Source organism: Papio anubis, chromosome 4 (assembly GCF_008728515.1).
Source record: "Papio anubis isolate 15944 chromosome 4, Panubis1.0, whole genome shotgun sequence".
NCBI lineage: Eukaryota > Metazoa > Chordata > Mammalia > Primates > Cercopithecidae > Papio > Papio anubis.
The window spans coordinates 103,497,321-103,523,949 of record NC_044979.1 but is presented as its reverse complement, the minus strand read 5'-3'; the positions used below and the strand labels follow the sequence as shown (position 1 = coordinate 103,523,949).

Here is a 26,629-nt window from a genome sequence, read left to right as displayed (position 1 = left end):
GAAGTACAGCACCTTAATTTATCCTTAGTTATATTTGGTACTTTCAAGCAACACTCTGAGCACTATTAGCTCGCTGTATATTAATACGCAGAGAAACATCAGGGTTGATATAACTGCTCAGCTGTTCATAGGTATGCTTATCAAAACAGCATATCTTTTTCTTTTGCTGAGAAAGATTACAAAATAATCTCTCTAGGAAACTGGCTTTGTTTTCCTCTACTTAAAGAGAGAGAGAAAATGAGGGAAAGGGAAGGAAGGTGGAGGGGAGGATTGTGAGGGTTATAAGGGTTGTAATAATTGCTAATTCACAATTCAAACCATTCAGAACTCCTTTACAAAAAACTAATACAAAAAGAATAATTGTGCCAGATGGGATTAAACAGGAAGACAGATAACATAAATGAAAGAAATCCTCATACAATTACAGATAATTGGAGGCCACTTATGTATTTTTCTGTCATCACTGACACAAAAAGATAAGATTTTCATTTCCGCATAATGAGCCCATTAATAGTTTTATTGTAATATTAGAAACATCTTGTTTGTGAGTATATCTCAAAGGACTATTTTTTTTAAAGATCAAACAACAAATAGAACGAAATTTTGGCAGAAGAGGGTACACAATGATTACTTCTGACTCAGAATAGTTTATTTCAGAAAGGTGATCAAATTACTGAATCTGATAAACTTACCAAGATAAAATCCTAATATTAAATTTACAATACAGCCAGTTGTTCGAGCTAACACTAGCAAGCAGAAAACTCAAATGCTGACTGAAGAACATGCAGATAAAGAAGCATGCATTCAATTTATAAAAAGTGAACACACCCCAGGGAAGTAAAGCATACCAGATGGTTATTAAAAGGAGAATGTTTTCATACGATAATAGGTCTGTTCTCCCCTTGAAGTATATACAATCCCCATTAATGTCAATTAGCATTACATACCTAAATCCAGGGAAGCATAACTCCAATGTTGTAATAACACTTTGCACTTACATATCTGTTCTGAAACTGATTCAGTCGCACACAGCCCCGTAACTTACACCATTGTTATTACAGTCTACCTGACAATTGCTGCCGGGCAACCAACCCCACCCCAGTTTTGAGGCTGGCACTGGATGATCCCTAAGGCCCCACTGATTTCCGACATTCTGAACTGATGAAAATTTAAGATTCCAAGTCCCTTTTCATAACCATTATGCAGGTACAATGAGCATTTATTGAGAATTTTACTGGAAGATAAGCACCATGCAAGATGTTACTCAGACAGGTTCTATCCACAGGGTCCACAAATTAAAGCGAAGAAGGTGAAGCTCAGAGAGATGAAGTGATATGCCCAAAGTCAAAGCACCAGAAAGAACTGGGACTAGGACTCAAGTCTGTTGACATAAAATTTGATGACATTGTTTTAAACAATATGTGAATGTATAGTTTCTGGTGATTCTCTAACCACCTAAGAGTGCTTCACAACTGCCTGCTATTCACATCCAGTGAGTGAAAATCATTGGTTCAGTGATAGTCTATGCAGGAATAAGAATTTAAAAGGACTAAAGGAAAGAAAAAAAAAACTCAAGAAAAAAGACATCACAAGAAACAACATAAAATGAAGAGCTGACAATGCTCTATGCCTGGCACGGCACTGTCTGATAGCCACATATAGCTAATTCACACTTGAAATGTGCTACACATATAAAACAAACCAGATTTTTGAAGACCTACTATGAAATATAAAATATCTCATTAATAATTCTAATTTTACTACATGTTGAAATGATATATTGAACATATAGAGTTAAATAAAATACATTGTTGGGCTGAGCATGGTAGCTCACACCTGTAAACCCAGCACTTTGGGAGGCCAAGGTGGGCAGGTCACTTGAGTCTGTGACCTGCCTGGCCAACATGGGGAAAGCCTGTCTCTACTAAAAATACAAAAATTAGCCAGGTTTGGTGGCATGTGCCTGTAGTCCCAGCAGTGAGCCAAGATAATACCACTGTATGCTAGCCTGGGTGATGGGGTGAGACTCTGTCTCAAAAAATAAATTAATTAATTAAATAAAATACATGTTAAAATTATTTTAACTTGTTTCACTTTACTCTTTTAACCTTCTAGGAAATTAAAAATCATATATGTGGTTCACATTTGTGACTTGAACAAATTTCTGTCAGACAGTGTATAGACTCTACACCCACACAGATGCTGAATACATCAGGGACATACTTATAACAAACACTCTTTGGAGATTACTCTGACCCGGATGAAGAAAAATTTACAAAATTTTGAAAGAGCTTTGTATATTGCTCTTGTTTGGCTGAGAAACTAGCAAAGGTCAGACAGAGCAAGAGAACATCCACCTTTACACTCACTCAAGCATACCATTCAGTTATCTAACTGCTCTCTTTTGAGTGAACAGGAATAAACTAACTCATATATGGAATAATTCAAAACTCTAAACATTCTCAGACCAGAGAAACAAGTTCATAGGGTATAGACAGGAAAGAGAAAATAGCTCCCTCAGAAATACCAATGAAGAACAGGAGTTCCATTACTACAACCCAGTTTTCAAAAAGTTGTTATCTGTGGTATTATATCTGGTAAAACACACATAACATAAAATTTACCATCTTAACTATTTTCAAGTGTATGATTCAGTAAATTAATGCATTCACATTGTTTTAAAAAAGCTATTTGTATGCTCCTCAATTTTTTTAAATTTTTATTTATTTTTCCTTCAACTATTATTTTAAGTTCAAGAATACACATGCAGGATGTGCAGGTTTATTACACAGGTAAACAGGTGGCAGAGTGGTTTGTTGCACAGATCAATCCATCACCTAGATATTAATCCCAGCACCCATTAGCTATTCCTCCTGATGCTCTCCCTTCCCTGACCCCACTCCCACAGGCCCCAGTGTGTATAGTTTCCCCTCACAATGTGTTCATGTGTTCTCATCATTCAGCTCCCATTTATAAGTGAGAACATTCAGTGTTTGGTTTTCTGTTCCTGCATTAGTTTGCTGAGGATAATGCCTTCCAGCTCCACCCATGATCCTGCAAAGAACATGATCTCATTCCTTTTGACAGCTGCATAGTATTCCATGGTGTGTATGTACCACATTTTCTTTATCTAATCTATCACTGATGGGCATTCGGTTGATTCCATGTTTTTGTTATTGTGAATAGTGCTGCGATGAACATATGCATACATGCATTTGTATAATTGAAAATTTATATTCTTTTAGGTATATACCCAGTAATGGGATTGCTTAGTCAAATGGTATTTCTGCCTCTAGGTCTTTGAGAAATCACCACACTGTCTTCCACAAGGTTGAACTAAATTACACTCCCACCAACAGTATAAACATGTTTCTTTTTCTCTTCAGCCTCACCAGTATCTGTTGTTTTTTCAGGTTTTAATTACACCCATTCTGACTGGTGTGTGAGATGGTATCTCATTATAGTTTTTATTTGCATTTCTCTAATGATCAGTGATGCTGAGCTTTTTTTTCAGATGCTTTTTGGCTACAGGTATGTCTTCTTTTGAGAAGTTTCTGTTCATGTCCTTTGCCCACATTTTAATGGGTTTGTTTTTTTCTTGTAAATGTGTTTAAGTTCCTTGTAGACTCTAGCTATTAGACCTTTGTCAGATGCAGAGACTGCAAATATTTTTTCCATTCTGTAGGTTGTCTGTTCACTCTGATGATAGTCTTGATCAATCTTGAGTTAGCATTGGTATTTGGTGTAAGGAAGAGGTCCAGTTTCAGTTTTTGCATATGGCTAGCTAGCTCTCCCAGCATCATTTATTAAATAAGGAATTCTTTCCCCACTGATTATTTTTGTCAGGTTTGTCAAAGATCACATGGTTGTAGTTGTGCAGTCTTATTTCTGAGTTCTCTATTCTGTTACATTGGTCTGTGTGTGTGTTCTTGTGCCAGTACCATGCTGTTTTGGTTACTGTAGCCTTGCAGGATAGTTTGAAGTCAGGTGGAGTGATGCCTCCAGCTTTGCTCTTTTTGCTTAGGATTGTCTTGGCTATTCATGCTCTTTTTTTGGTTCCATATAAATTTTAAAATAGTTTTTCTAATTCTGTGAAGAATTTCAATGGTAGTTTAATGGGACTACCATTAATCTATAAATTACCTTAGGCAATATGGCCATTTGCACAATATTAACTCTTGCTATCCATACACTCATCAAATTATAACATTTTTTAAAATTGCGTAAAAATGTAAAGTCATCTAAAACAAACACACCATTTTCAATTTTTTGCACATTTATCTATTATAGACACATCTATTTCATTATTTGTAACTTACTATACACTATTCCATAATCTGTTTTTTTCAGTTACATAAAATGTTTTTGATATATCATTCCAGTTTTGAAAATAATGAAACACAATAATGATATGCAATTATATCATATCAAATAGTAATACTATGATAAACCTAATCACTTTCCAACTAGAAAGCTGGCTACAATTCCCTGCAAAGATAATTAATAATATAAATGAACATCTTGATGGATGAATTTTTTTCTTTGTGAACTATTTCCTTGCCTAAATATTCAAGAGTAAAATTATAGGGTAAAAACATACACATTCCATTATTTTATTGATATCTCAGTTTTTTTGTTTTGTTTTTACTTACCACCCCTGTTCATCCGCAAACATACGATTGCAAATTTCTGTGTCCTCCTCCATTCTCACCTATTTACTCTATCACCTTCTGAGAAAGAATCTCCTTTTAGCTCTTAAGTGATTATATGAAAAACAAACCCAGATGTCTAAAACACCAAAAGCAATGGCAACAAAAGCTAAAATTGACAAATGGGATCTCATTAAACTAAAGAGCTTCTGCACAGCAAAAGAAAATACCATCAGAGTGAACAGGCAACCTACAGAATGGGAGAAAATTTTTGCAATCTACTCATCTGACAAAGGGCTAATATCCAGAACCTACAAAGAACTCAAACAAATTTACAAGAAAAAAACAAACAACCCTATCAAAAAGTGGGCAAAGGATATAAACAGACACTTGTCAAAAGAAGACATTCATACAGCCAACAGACACATGAAAAAATGCTCATCATACTGGCCATCAGAGAAATGCAAATCAAAACCACAATGAGATACCATCTCACACCAGTTAGAATGGCGATCATTAAAAAATCAGGAAAGAACAGGTGCTGGAGAGGATGTGGAGAAATAGGAACACTTTTACACTGTTGGTGGGACTGTAAACTAGTTCAACCATTGTGGAAGACAGTGTGGTGATTCCTCAAGGATCTAGAACTAGAAATACCATTTGACCCAGTCATCCCATTACTGGGGATATACCCAAAGGATTACAAATCATGCTGCTATAAAGACACATGCACACGTATGTTTATTGCAACACTATTCACAATAGCAAAGACTTGGAATCAACCCAAATGTCCATCAGTGACAGACTGGATTAAGAAAATGTGGCACATATACACCATGGAATACTATGCAGCCATAAGAAAGGATGAGTTTGTGTCCTTTGTAGGGACATGGATGCAGCTGGAAACCATCATTCTCAGCAAACTATCGCAAGAACAGAAAACCAAACACCGCATGTCCTCACTCATAGGTGGGAATTGAACAATGAGATCACTTGGACACAGGAAGGGGAATATCACACACCGGGGCCTACAGTGGGGAAGGGGAAGGGGGAAGGGGAAGAGATAGCATTAGGAGATATACCTAATGTAAATGACAAGTTAATGGGTGTAGCACACCAACACGGCACATGTATACATATGTAACAAACCTGCATGTTGTGCACGTGTACCCTAGAACTTAAAGTATAATAAAAAAGAAGAAGAAGAAGAAGAAGAAACAAACAGTCTTAAGGAAAAGCAAAAAAAAAGAAAAACAAGCCCAGCAACATCACCACATCCATGAAAGCTCCTTCTCAGTCTCTCAGCATATTATTTTTACTTGTCCATGACAATGAGGAAAGTGGGCCTCTGAATGGTTTCATTACATATTCCTCTGTGTTATCGCCAAAATCACCCTCATTAAAAAACCCATGGACCAAAAAGCTCTTAGGCTTCTGCGTGACTTAAAATGATTTTTATATATCAACACTATACAAATAAACAGAGTGGAAGGAAGTTTTAAGTACAGAAAAAGTAACACGGAGCAAACTCCAAACCACAGGATCTCTATTGAAAATTATGCCTAATACAGTCTCTGTTTTGTAGAAGAGAAAAATCAGCCAACTGCTTCTCTAGAACATTAATGACTATCAGTCATTACATCACACATATGTCATCTGACACCAACTTTTAGATCAGTAAACATTTTCCCTCTGCTACAACAGAGAGTTAGTGTTGAAGTGAGGAGAAAAACCCCAGTACATATAATAGCATCAAAACATAAGCCAAGTCATAGGGTAAGTCTAATTTCTCTCATTTCAATTTACTCAACCAATCAGTCTTGCTTTGACTAACAAATTTATGTGAAAATTTTATAATGAAATAGAGAATTTATTTTGCAAAACTTTTCTGCCAATAAGCATCAGCATTTGAAGGCAAAGAAGCTAAACTTCGTATAAGCGAAATCAAAGTCACACACAAAAAAAAGTCCTCTGATACTTAAGTTTCAGATATAATTTCAGATTTGAGGGAACTCTCCAAAAGATTTTGTTACCTTTCTAATAGGTGTGTATACAATGACTATTAGACGATCATGAATATACATATACATAGCATGAACATGTACAGTTTGCACACATCTCCTTTTTCTTTATCCTGACCATAATTTTGCTAAAGAAAATCCAGGCTGTCTATGTCCCACCTGGCAATGATTAAAGTAAAATTGCCACATGATATTCTAAAGCCTGGACTTTGGAATACAATGTTTAGTATCTATGTAACACTGAGCAAGTTTCTTAACTCTACTCAGAGTCTCAGGTTCTTCCTCTATAAACAATAATGCCACCCTCACATGATGATTCTAAATATTAAATGAAGTAATAAATAAAATTTACTTCAAACTCAGCAGACACCCAATAAATAAGAATTTCCTTTCTTTTCTCCTACTTTATTTCTTAGGTCCTCCAAAAATACATTCAATTGATTGAGAAAGCAGTATTCCAATTTTACGAATGAGGAAATTCAGGTTTCTAACTACTGAAAAGAAGACATTCTCAACACAGTTACATTCTTTCAACATTATACCACCAAAGCTAAAAGTAAAGATGAAAATTCTTTCAAAAAGGATGATATTTATCCCAAAATTTCATTAGTTTTAACTTGTATTTTAAGTTCAGGGGTACATGTGCAGGTTTGTTACATAGGTAAACTTGTGTCATGGGGGTTTGTTGTACAGATTATTTCGCCACTCACATACTGGGCCTAGTACCCACTAGTTACTTTTCCCGATCCTCTCCCTCCTCCTACCCCCTACCCTCCAATAGGCCCCAGTGTGTGTTGTTCCTCTCTATGTAGCTCCCACTTATAAGTGAGAATATGTAGTATTTACTTTTCTGTTCCTGTGTCAGTTTGCTAAGGATAATGGCCTCCAGCTCCATCTATGTCCCTGGAAAGGACATAATCTTGTTCTTTTTTATGGCTGCATAATACAACATAATTACTGAAACTGTGGTGGGCAACTGAAAAATATTTATTCACTGGAGGCCAAATCCTTCCCTTGTAAGAATCATGCTATGCTTTTTCCAGATTGATAATCCCAGGTCCCCTCTCCTTGCCTCAACCTTAGGTTGGCCTCAGTAAGGGTGCTTGTTGTATGCTCCCACTGGAGTATGATGCAGTAGTAGACACTATGTAGGCAAGGCATGCTAGCAAAAATAAGATGGGAATGTGGTTTTGAGGGTTCCTGTACAGGATACAGGAAATAACCTGCATTTGAAAATAGGGAGGGAAGTGGTTGGCTTTTGCATCAAAACTCAAAACTATTAATGATGCATCTTGAAGCCAGTGACCCACCTGTTGGAAATATAATAAGAGGCTGCCACCCACAATAGGCCAAGAGAGGGCTGATTGCAGGATGATTGTCCTAAATGAGATAACCCTTCATGGATGGTTGCCTCATTGCCAGTTAACCAATATGTTTGTCCCAAAAAGAAGCACTTGAGCTATCCAGAAGATATCCACTGATGTCCATTGCATCTCCTTTTCTTCATCTTTGGAGAGGCCTACATGTGATTTGGGGTAGAGGTAATAAGGCTGTTCTCTATTTGAACTTTGCTCTGTATTTGAACTCCCAGGTCTCTTGTTCTACTCATCAGAAAGTTGTTATTATCCTAACAGGGCCAGGACCAGCTACATTACTTGAGGTGCCCAGAGCAAAATAAAAACACAAGGTCTCTTGTTCTAAAAGTATTAAGAAATTCAATATGGCTACTACAGAGCATTAAACCAAAAACAGGGCTCTGTGTGACTGTGTAGGTGACATGCCCATGAAGCCAGTCCTGGACAAAGCTAAGGTGAAGACTGATAAAAAAACTGGATAATAGATTCCATCCTTCAAAGAACTGACCATGGAACTAAGCACATGGGCAAATATTCAGACAGTTTTACTCGCCTAAAAACAACGCTGATGCTCCGTTTGCATTATTTTTTATTTATTTCTTTATTTTTTGTTTGTTTGTTTGTTTGTTTTGAGACAGGGTCTCACATTGTCACCCAGGGTAGACTACAAAGGCACAATCATGGCTCATTGCAGCCTCAACCTCCTGGGCTAAAGCAATCCTCCCACCTCAGCCTCCTGAGTAGCTGAGACCACAGGTGAGTGCCACCACTATCAGCTAATTTTCAAATTTTATGTAGAGACAGGCTCTCTTTATGTTCTTCATAGGGATCTCGAACTCCTGGGCTCAAGGGATCTTTCTGCCTCAGCCTCCCAAAGTCTCGGGATTACAGGCGTGAGTCACCATACCCAGCCTGCTCTGTTTGCTTTAAACGACTCTTGAAAAACCTAATTAATTTTCAGATAAATTATCTTCAGAGTCCATAGACCAAAACAGCTTATGAGTGAATAAGATTTTAATGACAACAAAAATTTAAATTTCAATGTCAAAAGTATAGAAGAAAAGACATCTTTAAGTATAGAAAACCTAAATTCAAGGGTTAGAAAAGTTCCAAAAAGAAATGTTCATTTAAAATAGTTTGCTAATTTAATATATGTTGAAAGAAGGAGGAAAGATTATAAAAAAGTACACAATTCTCCACTCCTTCAACAAAGAGGCAAAGTCTATATCCTCACCTCTTTAATCTGAATTGACCAAAGCCAACGGAACACTAGAAACATGACACAAACAGAGGCTTCAAAAGTGCTTGTGCATTGGGACATATAGTCACCATGTGAACAAGCCCAGTCTAGCCTGCTGGACCATGAGAGACATGTGGCCAAATTATTTCAGCTAACTGCAAGCCATCTGCCAAATACATGAGTAAATACGTCCTAGCTATCCAGTCCCGAGCTGAGCCACCAGCTGACCAGAGACACATAAGTGAGCCAAGATCAGTCAAGCATGACCCAGATCAACAGAACTACCAAGCTAATCCAGAGACTCAGGAACAATAATGACTTATTGTCGTTTTAAGCCACTAAGGTTTGGGATGGTTTGCTATACAGTAAAACTGTTAAATGATACAGGTAGCATTTTAGCTCAGTAGAAGAATGGAATATATGACAAGCAGGGGCTGAGACAACAAGCTCACCATTTTTGGCAGGGAGATTAGATTCTCACCAAATTGCATAATAAATTCCAGATGGAGTAAAAAAAGTATATTTAAAGAATCATAGCATAGAAATGTTAGAATAATTTAAAAATTGATATTCATATACTCTTGGCATGCATAGGGAAGGATTTCCTAGGCAGAGAAACCTAAAGGAAAAAAATGGATAGATTTAACTATGCAAATGTTTTTTAAACCTCATGTGTCAAAAATACATTACAAATAAAAAATAACAGGCAAATGACAAATTGGTAAAATTTTTTATGTATGAGAGATCATATACGTAAATAGGTACCAAGTATTTACATGCGTGATGAAAGTATGATCAAAGATTATCACTCTTAATATGCACAAAATGGTAAGAAAAAGATGAACATGATAGAATATTAAACAAAAGGTGTACATATGTAAATCATAAAAAAGAAATACAAACTGCCAATTAACATGTGAAAAATACGCAGCATCTCTGGTAAGCAACGAAACAGGTAAGAAGTAAAACAACAATCAAATTACTGTTTCAGTTAAAAATTGTAAAGATGAAAATAAGTAATAATACCTAGGAAAGCAGGCATTTTCATATATTATTGGTTGAGCTACAATCTGGTACAACGTATCTGTAAGGTAATGTGTATGTATGGGTATGCTGGTGTATGTGTGCCTGTGTATGTGTGTGACTCACAGAGAACACTTTGCCAAAAAATCAAAAGATCCCATCACAGGAGGAAAAAAAAACCTCCAAACAGGTAGCAGATCTAATTTTAAAGTGGTACATTAGGAAAACACTTTTAAAATCCAGTAAAGTCATGCAATGGGGTTATGCCACAGGGACAGGAATGGGCTCTAGCATGGCTTGTTATTTCATGAGCTTGGCTAATCCATCATGTAAATCATGCTCCCTACGTAGGCAAAGCATAAAGATAAGAAAAACACTAAACAGAAGGTATGTGATAATAAGGTATGTGGTATGCTTGTTTGATCCCAGGAGAGTTGTCAAAACGGGATTTTTCTCAATGTTAGACTCAGCATTAAAACTATTATTAAGATCTGTCCTTTAATAAACTGTGATTGTCCATACTACATACAGACTGTCTATATTATAAACTATTATGTAACCGTTCCAAATAGAGAAGTACATCTATGCACTAATATGCAAAGAGTTCCAGTACATACTTTAGAAGAAAAAGAAAAAAGAGAGCTAGGTTAATACATATAGTATGATACTCTTTATGGAGTTTTTTTTAGCCTGATGAAACAATATTTCATTTCTATATGCCAAAAAAAAGGAGTGGAAAGAAACAAAAACAGTAAAAATGATTACATTTCGAAGCAGATGATAAGGAACCAAGATGGAAAATTTAGCATTATGTACAATGTTATAATTTTCTTTGGGAAATTATATCCATGTGTTAAGTATGTCATTAAAAAATTGACTAAATGGAATTAAAATAGACTTTATTATGCTCAAGAAACTTATTGAACAATCAACACCTCACCCTAATCTATTACAAATACATATATATATATATATAAAATAAAATTGAATGGCAAGGTACATAAAAATTAAGTCAAAATCCTTATAGTACTCATATTTTTCCTTCAAATGCTTATTCATTCTTTTCGTTAATCTAAAAGGAATGGGACTTAACAATATACATTCAAGTGAAAACCCATGGTTTTGATTGTCTTGTCTGTAATATTACAAATCATGGAAAACCTCAACCCTGAGGCTAAGCAGAAAAAATAAAAACCTCTGCACTTTAAATGTATAAAAGATGAAGTCTTACTATATAGAAAATCTGGAAAGTATTAAATCAAGCATCCTCTTCAAGTTCCTTTAAATGCCCTCCCACCATTGTGTCTACAAAAAGATACAACATCATTAAAGACAAGGTTGACGATACCTTCAGTCTCAAGTATGGCAGGCAGGTATGGCAGTAGACCTCAGAATGAGACAGAGAAGTGAACAAAGAAATGGGAGAAAGGAAAAGGAAAAGAAGGAAAGAAATAGAAAACAAACCAAAACAAAAAGAGTACTAAAGAGGAAAAGAGGTGTGGAACAGACAGGGCATTGGTGCCTACTGACTGAAGAATCATATAATTACCCCAACACACACACACAAAATTGGCAGTCTATATTTGTGGAAAAAATTTTGTAAATTCCATACATTATGGAATATAATCTTTGTAACAAAAGAGTAGTCATCCCATTTTATGGAACAAAACAGAAGTTCTGGGAGGGTAAGGGAATTGCCAGAAACCACACAGCTAATAAGCAACAACACTGCGGTGTTTGAATTCCAAGCCCAATGTTCTTTCCAATATTCCACTGCTACTACAGTCTGTCCTTTAACTTGTTGCTAATTTTCAAATAATCATGATTTTTATTTTTTTTTTTTTAGATGGAGTCTTGCTCTGTCACCCAGGCTGAAATGCAATGGTGCAATCTCGGCTCACTGCAACCTCCACCTCCCGGGTTCAACCAACTCCCCTGCCTCAGCCTCCCGAGTAGCCAGGATTACAGGCACCTGCCACCATGCCCAGCTAGTTTTTTGTATTTTCAGTAGGGGCGGTGTTTCACCATATTAGCCAAGATGGTCTTGATGTCCTGACCTCGTGATCCGCCCGCCTCGGCCTCCCAAAGTGCTGGGATTACAGGCGTGAGCCACCACACTTGGTCTAACCAAGAAATTTTTAAGAAACAAATGTATTATGAACAAAAACATAGTAAGCTATTTTTCTGTCCCCTAGGAAAATTAATTCTGAAAACAAAAATCTGATTTGTCCTTTCAAAATCAACAGAATGGAGTGGGGCAGGGGAAAAGGGCAGAAATGTAGTGACAAAAGACCACATGAAGGAGTCCTGTGGTGAAGCGTCTAGAATGTGGTGACAGATGTTGAATCTACACGTGATAAATTGTATACAACTTAATACACACACCCACATAAGTGAGTACCTTAAGTCAGAATAAGACCTGTGGATTTTATTAATATACTGCTTATGGTATTATACCATAGTTTTGCAAAATGTTACCATTGGAAGAAAGCAGTTAAAGGAGACATGAGAGCTCTCTGCATTATTTGTTACAACTACACAGAAATATAGAATTATCTCAATTAAAAACCTCAATTCAAAAAATGAGCAGAATATTCATACCAGCAACACTGACTTTGAAACAGGAGAGTAACATTGTGAAGAAATATAGGAATACACAATGTAGTCAGTCAAAGTCTTCATTATAATCATTCAAAGACATTATAGTAGAGCTGGTAGGGGCCTTCTCATGATTTTTAAAAATTATTTTCAAATTTAAAAAATAATTTTTAAGCAAGAGATGATAATTTTGAATAGTTTTTGGAGAGACAGTGCCTTAAGAGTGACAGCCAGATCACCCAGCCATGCAAATGATAAACTATGGATGGAAGGTGATCAAGAAGAAGAAAAAATATGTTTTAAACTAGAACTTTTTGAACTACGCTGCTTAAGAATTCCATCTCAAAATATCAACTGACATAATACTAGAAGTATGAGCCAGTTGCTTGGTAAGACAGTTGGAGAATTATGGTAATAATTATGGAATGCACCAAGAACTGTCTCATAATACTAATCATAACAGCTACTATTTATCAAGCACATATTACGTGCTTGGCATTGTTCTTGTTGCTTTACATAAAAGATTAAAAATCCTCACAACAACTCTGGGAGGTAATATGTGGAAACTGATGGTGCTCATGTAATTTATCCAAGGTGACACAATTAGCAGCAGAGTTTGACTCTGAACCTAGGTTTTTCTGCCTCTAAAGCTTATGTTCCTTAAAGCCCTGGAAATGAGTACCTTATCTTGGATATTCTGGTACATGACTCCAGGGTGACAAAAAAATTATAGCCAGTAATAGAAAACTGTAACTGATATTATACTGACCTGCTTGTAGGTTCCATCTAACAAGGTGTCCAGGTGTTGAAGCGGGGCAGGGGTTTTATCTTTGAATCTTGCTAATAGTCGGCGTTGAATGGCCCGAAATTGTACAGCTCTCTCAGATAAGAGTTCTTCTAATTTTTCACCATTTATCCGTAACTGCAATGAATAATTTCTTAAACTGAGATTAAATGGACACAAAAAACATCTTCAAAGAAAAAATATACACAATGATATAAAAGAGTAATGAAGAAATTTAAATGTATTATAGAATTAAGGGAATTAAAACAATGTGGTATTTGGTACATGAGTCACTAATTCACAGATGATACAGTGGAACAGATCAAATGGAAACTTTGTAAAAGTTATCCAGTATCACTGGAGGAAAAACAGATCATTTAATAGGTATTTTTCAATAATTGGTCACATGGGAAAAAATAGAAAACTTTTCTCATTCTTTACAGCAAAAGCAATGCAGAGATTAAAAGTTTAGACACAGTAAAAGCACTAGGAAAATCAGAATTTTTAAAATAATCTTGGTATAGGAAAGGCCTTTATTAGTGTAAGTCAAAAGCTAAAAGCCACATCCACACACAAACACACAAACACACCCCTGATAAATTACTAGCTAAAAAAACAAAAACATATAATTCTACATGATTTTTAAAAATTATAAAGAAAATAAGACAAATAGCAAACTGCAAAAAGTAACAGCAATAACTACAGAGACAAAGTCATGCCCATATCTAGAAAGCATCTACAAATCAATGAGAAAAAGACCACAATCCAACAGCAATCAGTAGGAAATCAGCAACAACCCAATAGAAAAATGGCCAAAGTTTTACATGAAAGTTAATACAAATAGCTCTTAAACATATAGCATTTGACTGAACAATCCTAATGCTAGTAATGTATCCTAGAGATACGCTTGCAGACAGTAATGTATATATCAGGATATACATTACAAAATTGTTTGATCTATTGTTATCACAGTAAAACATTATTAATAATCAAAATTCCCATCAATAGGGGAACTGGTTAAAGAAGGAAGACTATTCTGCAAGACTACTAGGTGCTGATATGCAATGCTGTGCAAAGACGATAAATGAAACAAAGCAAAATGATACAAAATAGTATGTATAATGTGCTGCCATTATTTTTTATTTAAAAAAAAGAAACCTATATATTAACATAGTTGTGACTGCATAGGATATTTCTAGAAAGAGATACAAGAAACTGGACACCAAACACTGCCTCCAAAGAAAAGACTGAGTGGCTGGGGAATTAGAATCCTAAATGACTCTCTTCACTGTAACCCATCTCATTTAAATTAATATTGTTAAAATGAAAGAAAGCTAGTCAAAGTCAAAGGGTAAAAGGGACACTTCATAAGATCAGATCACGTGAATCACTAATTCAACTTTGCAAAATAGTAATAAACTAGCTGAAATAAATATCATATTCAAAATGCTCAGAAATCAAACATATCATAGACTACATTTCTGATTACAAACCAAATTCCTTACCCTTTCAGTGCATGCATTCTACAATTACATATGAAATAAAAGTAACTTGAAATTTTAACTTTTTTAAATCTGTTTTAGAAGCACTCAGTAGCTAACTAAATCAAAGAATATTCCCTTGAGCAAAAACATACCAAAAATTAAGTAATAAAAATCTTTTTAAATAAAGTTTTTAAAAGAACATTAACCTAATTATCAATAATTCATTCTTCTAACTGTATAATTTACTGCTATAATTTATTTCCTAAATTCTTGATACACCAAAAAATTAAAAAGATATTCTCAGTACTCAGACTATCAACCAGGTTATCATTTCTTTGAAAGTGTAACCAAGCAGCAGTGATTGAAATGTTTTCACATGTCAGAATTTCAATGCTGAACAAATATTTATTGACCCCAGAGCCAAACCCTGGTCCAGGCACTAGAAATTAAAGCAATGAATAATACAGACAAAAATGTCTGCCTTCATGAAGTTTATACTCCAAGGGACGCTTGGATTCCAAAACCCATCTGCATTCAAAGTTTAAAATCTTACTAATGGCTGAAAGCAGAGAAAGGAGACAGAGAACAAAAGAAGCATAACCATGCCCCCCTTAATTTATGTGTGTAACAAATGAAAGTGCCTGTTGTTCACCATATTCTCTAAGTCCCTCCTCAGAAAAGACACACCCTTGATGTACAAACTCCAGGGAGTTACTTACTAGCCACAAAGTAAAAAGGGAAAATTATATGTCAAACTTATTAGTCAGTAATATCTAATATTCTCTATTTCAAATATTACAAATATGTAATTAGTATAGTCTTTCCGTGGACCCTTTCACAAATCACTACACTTCAGTTTCCAACAGTGAAGCAAGAATTTCTTAAAATATATCCCAAAGAACTGCAAAGATTCTCATTCCGTATAATACCTAAAAATACTCTCACAGACTGTGTCAATTTTGGTGCTACAATTTGACCAAAGGCATGTGTTCCTAGAAAATAGTGTCATCACAAGTTATCATCATAGATGAGGAATTATGACATAATTATTCATAATTCAATTGTATACACCTGAAATTTTCTTTTTATGTTCACACTACATTAAAGAAGTCTTCACAGCTGAAAAGTCAATGCTTTTAGAATGTTCAATGGTTGACTGAAAAATTATATGACTGGTAATATTCTCTCTCTCTCTCTCTCACACACACACACACACACACACACCCCTACACTGAAATGTAGTCCCCCCTAAGAACCAATGCTTACTTGGATAATGTTCGAAATTCTCTCAAAATTCCCCTTTTGTATTGCCTAAAGAGTCTGTTCATAGACTATATAAGTAGAGCCTGACAACTTTAATACATGGGACGTTTAAAAAAAACTATGACTGTCACTGTCAAATCCACTCACAAAACAAGTATTTGGCTAGTCCCAAACATCAAATCAGTCTTCAAAAGATGAAGGCATGTCAGCATTGAGATACTCAAGAGAATCTAACACAGGCTCTGAAAGCACTTCCAAAGAAGAAATGCAAAACATTCAGAGCAACAAAGTTACTGTTAGATCTCATTGATTCATTCAGTTAATCATTCAGCATTTACCAAGCACCCACTGTGCCAGATACTGGGGAATATTTTAAGTGTTAACCCTCATTCAGATGCAGAAGTTCTGGTATGCTTGTTAAAAATGAAAAAGAAAAATCACTTTACTTTATAATCACACCTCATTTATGGCCTGCTAGAATCAGTTAGCCAAATGGTCTCTGATAAGCTCAAATAGTTTTAACACTGGGTTATTGGGGTCAAGGGTTAAGTCTCCATGTGGGAGAATTAAATCAGCTCTGTTCCAAGGCCAGACGACATGGTTAGCTCCAGGCAGCCACTCTATAAATGTCTGTAATTGATCACAAACTGGGCAAGTGGGCAGGAATGGATTCACAAAATCCACCATTCACATAAGAAAAACGAGAAGCACATAGCCTAATGGCATGTATACAGAATTCTTCTATAGCATCTATTTCTCTTTCATGTATTTGAGGATTATAGATTATGTGGGTTATGATTATACACACCTCAAAATGATGATCAATCAACTCAAAATATTCTTGAAGGGGCATAGATCCAGAAAAAGAACATGCAAAATCTTTGACTCCCTGTTTTTCAAAATATTCTTGAAGGCGAAGAATAAGCTCATTGGTTATGAGCCAAAGATCTTCAAATTGTTCACTCTGAATGCGATATCGTTCTGAGAGAAAAAAATTAAATAAAAACGCTTAGTAACACAGAATTACTAGATAAAGCTACATGAACTATCAATAACCCTGACTTTAAAAGTTCAAAGATTTCATTTTTGTAACAAAGATATGATTCCACTGGCTTTACAAAAACACTTTCACTGCTTCATTGCTCCCTGCATGAACCACTTAACACTTTCAAATCTAATTCCAAAAGTAGGTGGTCACAGTGGCAAACTGTAAAGTATGGTCCTTTTTGTTATGTATCTTATAACAGGTTTCAGTACAATAAAAACACCCAAATTTGGATCCTTTAAAAAGGCCTGTATTTAAAAAGAAAACAGCCATTGCAAGAATACAATTTGTTATCATTAGTATCATTTCAAAATATTAAAGTAAAATAAAATGTATTCTATATAAAATTCAATATCCTGGATACTGTAATCAGCATAATTCATGGTAATCATGATCAAAGTTTTCTATTTTTCTAACAGTTCTTTAATTTGAAGAGAAACTTTGCAGTCAGACCCTTTTCTAAATATAAATCTTGTTTCCCTTTATTCCCTGAGACCTCAGCTCTACTACTCCAAGATGACCAATTTCTAGCTATGCTCTACCCTGAAAATGATGACAACAACGGTGACAATGATGCTAAGAGAGGTGGTAATAATACCTATGATAACAACAGCTATTATTTGTTGGGCACAAACTGTGTACCAAGAACTGTGACTACAATAGCCCCTTTTTATACAAAGGAAAATAAAGCACAGAGAGTTTCAGAGACTTGCCAAAGATTAAAAGCAATTAAACGCCAGTGCTAGAATTAATAGTTCATCTCCTTCTGCCTAAATCCTACTTCTTCATCAGGACCTGGCTTTAATCTCATCTACTCAAATCTTGATTTCTCTGATATCCATGGGAGCTCAATCTGCGCCAGCCACATTTTAAGCACTTTACATTCACTTTCTCATTTAAACCCTAACAGCCCTATGAGAGAAACAGTGTTACTAGCCAGTTAGTAACAAGAGCAGGCACTGGGACACTAGATACTAACCTTAACTGCCTCATAAGATTGTGTCTTCCTGAATTTATATAGAGACTTACTATGTCTACAGTTCACTAGGCACTTAACTACCTAAAACCATGCATTCTTATATAACTTCCAAGATTATTACATTTGCTCCCTTTAAAAGAATTAATATACTTTTTTTTTCTTTTTTCTTTTTTTTTTTTTTTTTTTTGAGACAGGGTCTCACTCTGTTGCCCAGGCTGGAGTGCAGTGGCATGATCTCGGTTCACTGCAACCTCCGCTCCCTGGTTCAAGTGATTCTCATGCCTCAGCCTCCCGAGCAGCTGGGATTATAGGTACCCGCAATGACATACAGCTAATTTTTGTATTTTTAGTAGAGATGGGGTTTCACCACATTGGTCAGGCTGGTCTCGAACTCCTGACCTCGTGGTCCACCTGCCTCAGCCTCCCAAAGTGCTTGGATTACATGTATGAGCCACCACACTGGGTTGGGAATTATATGTTTTTTTTGAGATCTAGGACTAAGTCCTCTATTTCATTTAATTCACCACTTATTGACCATCTATTATGCAGATGTCATAAAGAGACACACTGGGAGTACAAAGATGAACTGAATCTTCTTGCTTAGGGAATCTAAGATCCTGCTAGAGTAGCATGATACATGGACATAGAAAATATTTATTTATGTTCCCCATGGTACCATGGTAAATTTCATAAATGCAATTACTTCTTCAGATTGGTTATTAGGACTTCAATTTGTCATCTCCATCCAGAATTCAATAATATATCTCCTATCATCCCAGTCATTCCCCTTTACAATGATAAAGAATAAAATATACTGGGTATGCCTGTCACAATCCATGCAAACACACTGGTCTTTGCTGCTGAAGTCATACCCCATTCCCCTTGAAGCTTCACCACCCCTCCCTTCATCCCAGTCTTATTCTGGATGCTGAGTTCTGCCCATAATGCTGATTAAGTGTTTTCCTCAATCAAAGATAATACTTTTTTAAATAAATGCCACCAAATACTTACTTTTTTAAAAAAATGACACTGTAGTGTTAATGCTTTAGAGACAGTACAGTTGTGGCGGGGCAGGGGTAGAGAGGTAGACTGGAGAATAATGATGATAAAGTACCATATAAACCTAGTCTTACCCACACTAAGCTTGAGATCCAACATATTAACTCTAGACTGTATTTATTTACTTTCATTCATTTACATAACTCAGTGCAAGATGCTGGGGATAAAATCAGGAATAAGGGAAGAAGAGCTTCTGCCCTCAATGAGCTCCCAGGAGACTTGGAAAGAGAGCCTAATAGCAGAAAACTGAACACTGCTTCTGCCATCACTCTTCTGCCATCACTGATTCAGGACCAATCATTAGGGCTAACCATGCCACAGTGGTGCCAGGACTTCTCTCGAAGAAGATATACTACCATTTTCAAGTATAGGAAGGACTATCACATAGCAGAAGAATTAGACAACAGCTAGAGAGATGCAAAGGACACAATTCATGATAAGAACTATATCAACAATGATAGATGTTCACAGCTGCCTCAGGAAAAACTGCCATTGAAAGTGTTTTTCAGGCTCTGAACTCCCTGGTCTTTGGTATTTTCTTGAAAGTCCACCTGTGAGTTGCAGAACTTGGTGTGAACAAAAGGTCATTTCATGAGGTACAGACCTGTCTCAGATCCTGTACCAGGATCCTTAACTTTATGTGTGTCTGTCCATCCCGGGCAGCCCACATCTAGGTCCAGGTAACATCCTAGGCTTCTAGGGGGAGCTGAGTTTGGCCAGCTGTATCTCTTTCACAGCTTTGTGATCTCCCAGAACACTGGCTTCAAATCCTGTTGTACCAGGCCTTGTGGTTGTAGCAGATGTAGACGAAAAAGTTGCACACTGCAGTGATCCTGGCCTGAGAAGACAGTGAGATGTGGTAGTGGCTCTCAAAGTCACAAAGCCAGATGTGGTGGTGGTGGCAGGTATGGGCCAAATTGCTCAAGACATATATATTGGCACTGCCACAACTGACCACAGTTACCCTCACTATAGGCAGCTTCTGCAGAGTCACAGTCTTGATGATGAGTGTGTTGTCCCCCACAGAGGCCTACACCAGTGGCAAGAGATTCTGCACTGTGAAGTCCAGGCAGGGCCCATGTCCTCCCACTACACCCTTTGCAGCAAGGAAAAGGTCTTGTCCAGGGTAGGTAATTTCTTCCAGGCTTGGAACTCTTCCAGTAGTGTCACATCCACCTCCTTGTCCAAGGGGAGGGCATGTCTCACAGTGGGGCACAAGGTCAAGGAGAAGGCACTGCTGGTTCTCCTATGTTGGCAGTGGGGCTTGCGGGGCCCACCCTTAATGGGGCTCAGCAGGTGCAGGTGGAGCTTGCAGTTGGGAGAGGCTGGTGTGGACATGATGACCAGTGTCTTCACGCTGTCATCTCTGCCTGCAACATGGCTATCTTTCCCCAGGCCTCCTCATGCAGCTGTGTTTCTGACACTGCCTACTGCATGTTGGCTTCCCACACCATCTTGTGGGCTTCCTCAAACAGGCTGGCCATCAGCTCCCCCAGCTCCTGCACTAGGAACAGCTGCTCACAGTCTTCGTCCTTCAGCTGCAGCTTCTTGTGGGCTTTGTGCCGCTTCTCCTTCAGGAGCTCAGAGCCCATCTTGTGAATTCCTATGGAGATCCTGTAGGAATGAATACCTGCCAAAAGCATTAAAAAGCTTCCACCAGGTTCGTAAGGTTAAACAGGATCCTTTACAACTCCTAGATTTTGAGACTTCTGCTTTAATATGCTCATTTCCTTTCACATATACGTACCTTTAAATAAAACACTTAAAACAATGTTTGACATATTAAGCACTCAATAAATGTTACTGTCATTATTGTTTTCATCACTTTCCCCAATTTGTTGTAAAGGGCAGAGATATCATACATTTCTTTGAACCTACACAGCACCTAGCTAATCAAGTAACTTTCACATAGCAGATACAAAACAAGTATCTTTAATAAAATGTTTTCTTTAGCATAGAATTTACTGTCATTTCAAATAAAGCTGTAAATTGTTACAGAAATTTCACAGTGCTAATTTTTCAAAGAAAATTCAATTCATTCAGTTTCTAGAAGGATTCTGAATAAGCTTTCACATGCAGATAGAAAAAACTTGGGGTTAGCCTAAATATAATAAGAATAAAATTCCTTATATATGAAATAAAATAAAGCTGTAGAGAGGAATTTATTCCATTCAACTATAAATTTTCAATGAAAATGTATTACAAATCTTAAAAAAGATAAACATAAACAACTAGGATTATTATGACATGTTTAAAAGAACTATATCATCTGGCCCCAGAAGTAAAAACACACATATATAATTAAAGGTACCTGAATGAAGTAAAGGAGAAAGCCATGGGGAAATCTATGAGAAGAGCATTGCAAGACAAAGGAACTGTAAGGACAAAGGCACTGAGGCAGAAATGTGTTTATAGAACACAGAGGAGGAACGTAGTATGTCTGAAATGGAGTGAGCAGTTTTTATGCTGCACTATAACAAGACATTATACCAGCTTCTGTTAAATCACCCATGTAGGTATTGCGAAAATATCTGGAAACAAAGCATGTTCAGGTACGTCCAGGCAAGCCTATCCACCATAAGTTAGTCTGAAAATTGATCAGAATTTATCACTGGGGAAAAAACATGGACATGATTCTTAGCAGAACGCCAATAGTATGCCCAAGCTCAGCTGGCCAGAGCTGAGTTCTTGACGAGGAAAGACAAACCCAATTAGGACCGACTCCAACACCTCAGTGAAACTGCTAGGCTGAGTCTTCACTCACAGCTTACACTGGGCATGTGTGTTGTATGAAAGAAAATGGGGGATGCTGTGGGCTAACCAAGAAAAGCAGCAGCTGTGCCCCAAACTCTTCCCCCAGCGAGGTCAAGTGCCTGCCTCAGCTGCCTATGGAGCTCCTTCCTTTTATTGTCCTGACAAACAAACAAAAAAAAAATCTCTAACAAAATGAAATGTGAACAAGTCTAAGCTTTTCTCTTCTCCTTTTATAAAAATTTGGATTACCACGACAGGGGCCTGTGAGCTCTCCGAAAGACCCATCTCAATCCCCTATATTGGGCAAAGACTTCCCTCTCTAAAGATAAAGTAACAGAGAAACATCACATGCAGCAGGTTCAAAGGAAAGTGACAAATCAAAGGGTTGAAATTCTCTTTATAAAAGAGAGGTAATGGAAGACAATTCTTGTTTATAGTTTAAATAAGACTCAAGGTAACACTGTATCTATTCATTTAGTCAAAAAATATTGCTGAGTGATAAGTGCTAGGGAGACAATACTGAACAACACATACATCATCCTATTTCTCATTCTAGTCAGAAGGGCAGAAAATAAACAAGTGAATAACATATGAAACAGAACCTATGAAAATACTACGATGCAGAAACCAAGGTGCTGTAATAAAGACAAATGGGTGGCCTTTCTTGAGATGCTATGGTCGGGAAAGGCCACATTGAGAAGGCGATGTCAGTGATAGTACTAATGGTAATAAGGATGAAAATAATACCACCAGCCAAAATTTACCTAGCACTTACAATGCATCAGGAAATTATTATATGCTTTTTAGGGGTTATTTCATTTGGATTCATATATAATATTACAGTACTATTTTATGGCCATTTAATAAATTTTTTAATGGTTATGTAATTTTTCCAAAGTCATTCAGAAGAATTTTAAGCTAGAGCTGGGATCTAAACTATCAATTTGAGTCTACACCTCACTTTCCTAATGATTTTGTACATAAAGCCAAGAGCCGAATCAGGAACACAATCCCATTCATAATTACCACAGAAAGAATAAAATATCTAGAAATACACTTAACAAGGGAGGTGAAAGATCTCTACAATAAGAATCTATAAAAACACTGCTCAGATAAATCGAGATGACACAAGCAAATGGAAAAACATTCCATGCTCATGGACAGGAAGAAAATATCATCGAAATGGCCATACTACCCAAAGTGGTTTACAGATTCAATACTATTCCTATTAAACTACCAATGACATTCTTCACAGAGCTAGAAAAAATTATTTTAAAATCCATATGGAACAAAACAAGATAACAAATAGCCAAGGTAATCCTAGGCAAAATGAACAAAATTGGAAGCACCACATTGCCCTACTTCAGACTATATTACAGGGCTACAGTAAACAAAACAGCATCATACTGGTACAAAACCAGACACGTCAACCAACAGAACAGAAGAGAGAGCCCAGAAATAATGCTGAACACCTTCAACCATCTAATCTTCAACAAAGCTGACAAAAACACACAAATGGTGCCGGAATAACTGGCTCACAATATGCAAAAGATTGAAACTGGACTCCTTCCTTACACCACATACAAAAATCAACACAAGATGGGTTAAAGAGTTAAATGTAAAACCCAGATCTATAAAAATCCTGGAAGAAAACCTAGAAAATACCATTCTGGGCATAGGAATTGGTAAAGATTTCATGACAAAGACACCAAAAGCAATTGCAACAAAAGCAAATATTGACAAATGCTATCTAATTAAACAAAGAGCTTCTGCACAGCAAAAGAAATTATCAACAGTGTATACAGATGACCTACAAAATAAGAGAAAATATTTGTAAACTATGCACTGGGAAAAAGTTTAATATCCAGAATCTATAAGGAACTTAAACAAATTTACCAGAAAAAAACAACCCCATTAAAAAGTGAGCAAAGGATATGAACAGACACTTTTCAAAGAAGACATACATATGGCCAACAAGCATATGAAATAATACTCAATATCACTAATCATTAGAGAAATTCAAATCACAGGCAAAATGATATACCACATCATACCAGTCAGAAGTGTTAATATTAAAAATAAGTCAAAAAATAACAGAGGCTACCAAGATTGCAGAGAAGAAAGAATGCTTATACACTGCTGGTAGTGGTATAAATTAAGTTCAACCCTTGTGGAAAGCAGTGTGGCAATTCCTCAAAAAACTAAAACATAACTGCCATTCGACCCAGCAATCCCATCACTGGGCATACACAAAAAGGAACATAAATCATTCTACCATAAAGATACATGCACACATAAGTTTACTGCAGCATTATTCACAATAGCAAAGGATCAACCTAAATGTCCATTGACAATAGACTGGATAATGGAAATGTGGTAGGGATACATCATAGAATACTATGCAGCCATAATAAAGAACATGATCATGTCCTTTGCAGAAACATGAATGAAGCTGGTGGCCAATATTCCTAGCAAACTAATGCAGGAACAATAACAACAAAAAAACAAATACTGCATATCCTCACTTATAAGTAAGAGCTAAATGATGAGAACACATGGACACAAGGAGAAAAACAAGACACACCAGGTCCTACCTCAGGGTGGAGGGTGGGAGGAAGGAGATAATCGGGAAAAAATAATTATCAGGTACTATGCTTAGTACCTGGGTGAGAAAAATAATCTGTACAGCAAACCCTCATTACGCAAGTTTACTTATACAACAAACCTGCACATGTACCACTGAACCTAAAAGTTTTTTTTTAATGTAAAACTCTTAATAAACATTTAAAAAGGTATGACATTTTCAGTAACTTAAAATTTTTAGTTTCTGTTTCTTTCTTATTTTTTCATCAACATATACAAAAGAAAAACAAAAAACAATTTTTCTGGAATAAAAAATTCACCATTAGGATGAGCGCAGTGACTCACACCTGTAATCCCAGCACTTTGGGAGGCTGAGAAAGGCAGATTGCCCAAGCTCAGGAGTTCAAGACCAGCCTGGGCAACATGGTGAAATCCCATCTTTACTAAAATACAAAAAATTAGTTGGGCATGGTGGCGCACACCTGTAAGTCCCAGCTACTCAGGAGGCTGAGGCATGAGAATCAGTTGAACTGGGAGGCAGAGGCAGCACTGAGCCAAGATCGTGACTGTACTCCAGCCTGGTGACAGAGTAAGACTCTGTCTCCAAAAAAAAAAAAAAAAGAAAGAAAAATTTGCAATTAGTCTTGGAATTTATAAACACAACAACATTTTTTACTTTTGTTAGATTACCATAAATCCAAAGAATCAATGAGTCCAAGATTTATAAAGTATTATTTTGATTACTAAACATTTTCTCAGTGTTAGTACTCCAAGATGGTTAATACTACCCCTGGAGACTTTCCAGAGTATATATTTCATGGATGGAGAAATGAATTTTTCGATTTACAATATAACATAAAAGAACCTGTACTTTAAAATGAGCCCTTAAAATATTAGTAATCAAAATAGCTGTCAAAATGAGCATTCAATTTGTTTATCTCTTTTCTTTTGTATCTTGCAATAGCAGTTCAGTGGAAATAACCACTTCAGTTTCCAAATAAAATAAATTTAGATGATCAGAGCCTAGACAATTTCCATAACACTCTATTATAAATGGAGAAAAGAATATATTTAATTAAGGAAGGTACAAAAATGCATCACATCAGTCTTTATGTGTGTCAGAACATCTCAAGTTCATCAATATAATGTTTGTATTCATATCATAAACAGTGAACTATACAATTCATGCTATTTGGAAATTTTGAAACGTGAGACAGAAAAGCAGATGAATGATTTTTAAACCAAAATGTTGAGGAAATAACTTAAACTATTTCAGTAGGTTTTTTGTTTTTTTTTTTTGTTTTTTTTTTCTGTTTTTTTGAGACAGAGTCTCGCTGTTGTTGCCCAGGCTGGAGTGCAATGGCGTGATCTCAGTTCACCGCAACCTCCGCCTCCCAAGTTCAAGCGATTCTCCTGCCTCAGCCTCCCGAGTAGCTGGCATTACAGGCATGTATCACCATGCCCAGCTAATTTTGTATTTTTAGTAGAGACAAGGTTTCTCGATGTTGGTCAGGCTGGTTTCTAACTCCCGGCCTCAGGTGATCCACCCACCTCGGCCTCCCAAAGTCCTGGGATTACAGTCGTGAGCCACCGTGCCCAGACTTTCAGTAGGTTTAGTATTTTAAATATACAGCCTCTTCAATATTAGAAACTAAGGATGGTTTCTTAATACTTACTTTTCAACAGGCTTTTTCCAAGCTAGATTTATATAATATTCTCATTGTCACTTAATAATATTGCTAAGAATTTTTTAAATAAATATAAACAGTAATATTATATTGATGAATCACTG

At 36.4% G+C, this 26,629-nt stretch overlaps 1 protein-coding gene across 12 annotated transcripts in view; it reads right to left on the bottom strand.

Moving 5' to 3' along the window:
* The window catches only part of BBS9 (Bardet-Biedl syndrome 9), a 583,258-nt gene that overhangs the window by 219,931 nt on the left and 336,698 nt on the right, over positions 1–26,629 (bottom strand). For all 12 annotated transcript variants that reach the window (XR_002520717.2, XM_021935217.2, XM_021935215.2 and 9 more), the window contains 2 exons: positions 17,226–17,398; positions 13,656–13,808 (listed from right to left, as the gene is read on the bottom strand). Coding sequence is in view for 11 of the 12 variants with exons in the window: in XM_021935217.2 (XP_021790909.1) it covers positions 13,656–13,808; positions 17,226–17,398 (326 nt within the window). In the remaining variant the exon portion in view is untranslated. The remainder of the gene's footprint in view (positions 1–13,655; positions 13,809–17,225; positions 17,399–26,629) is intronic.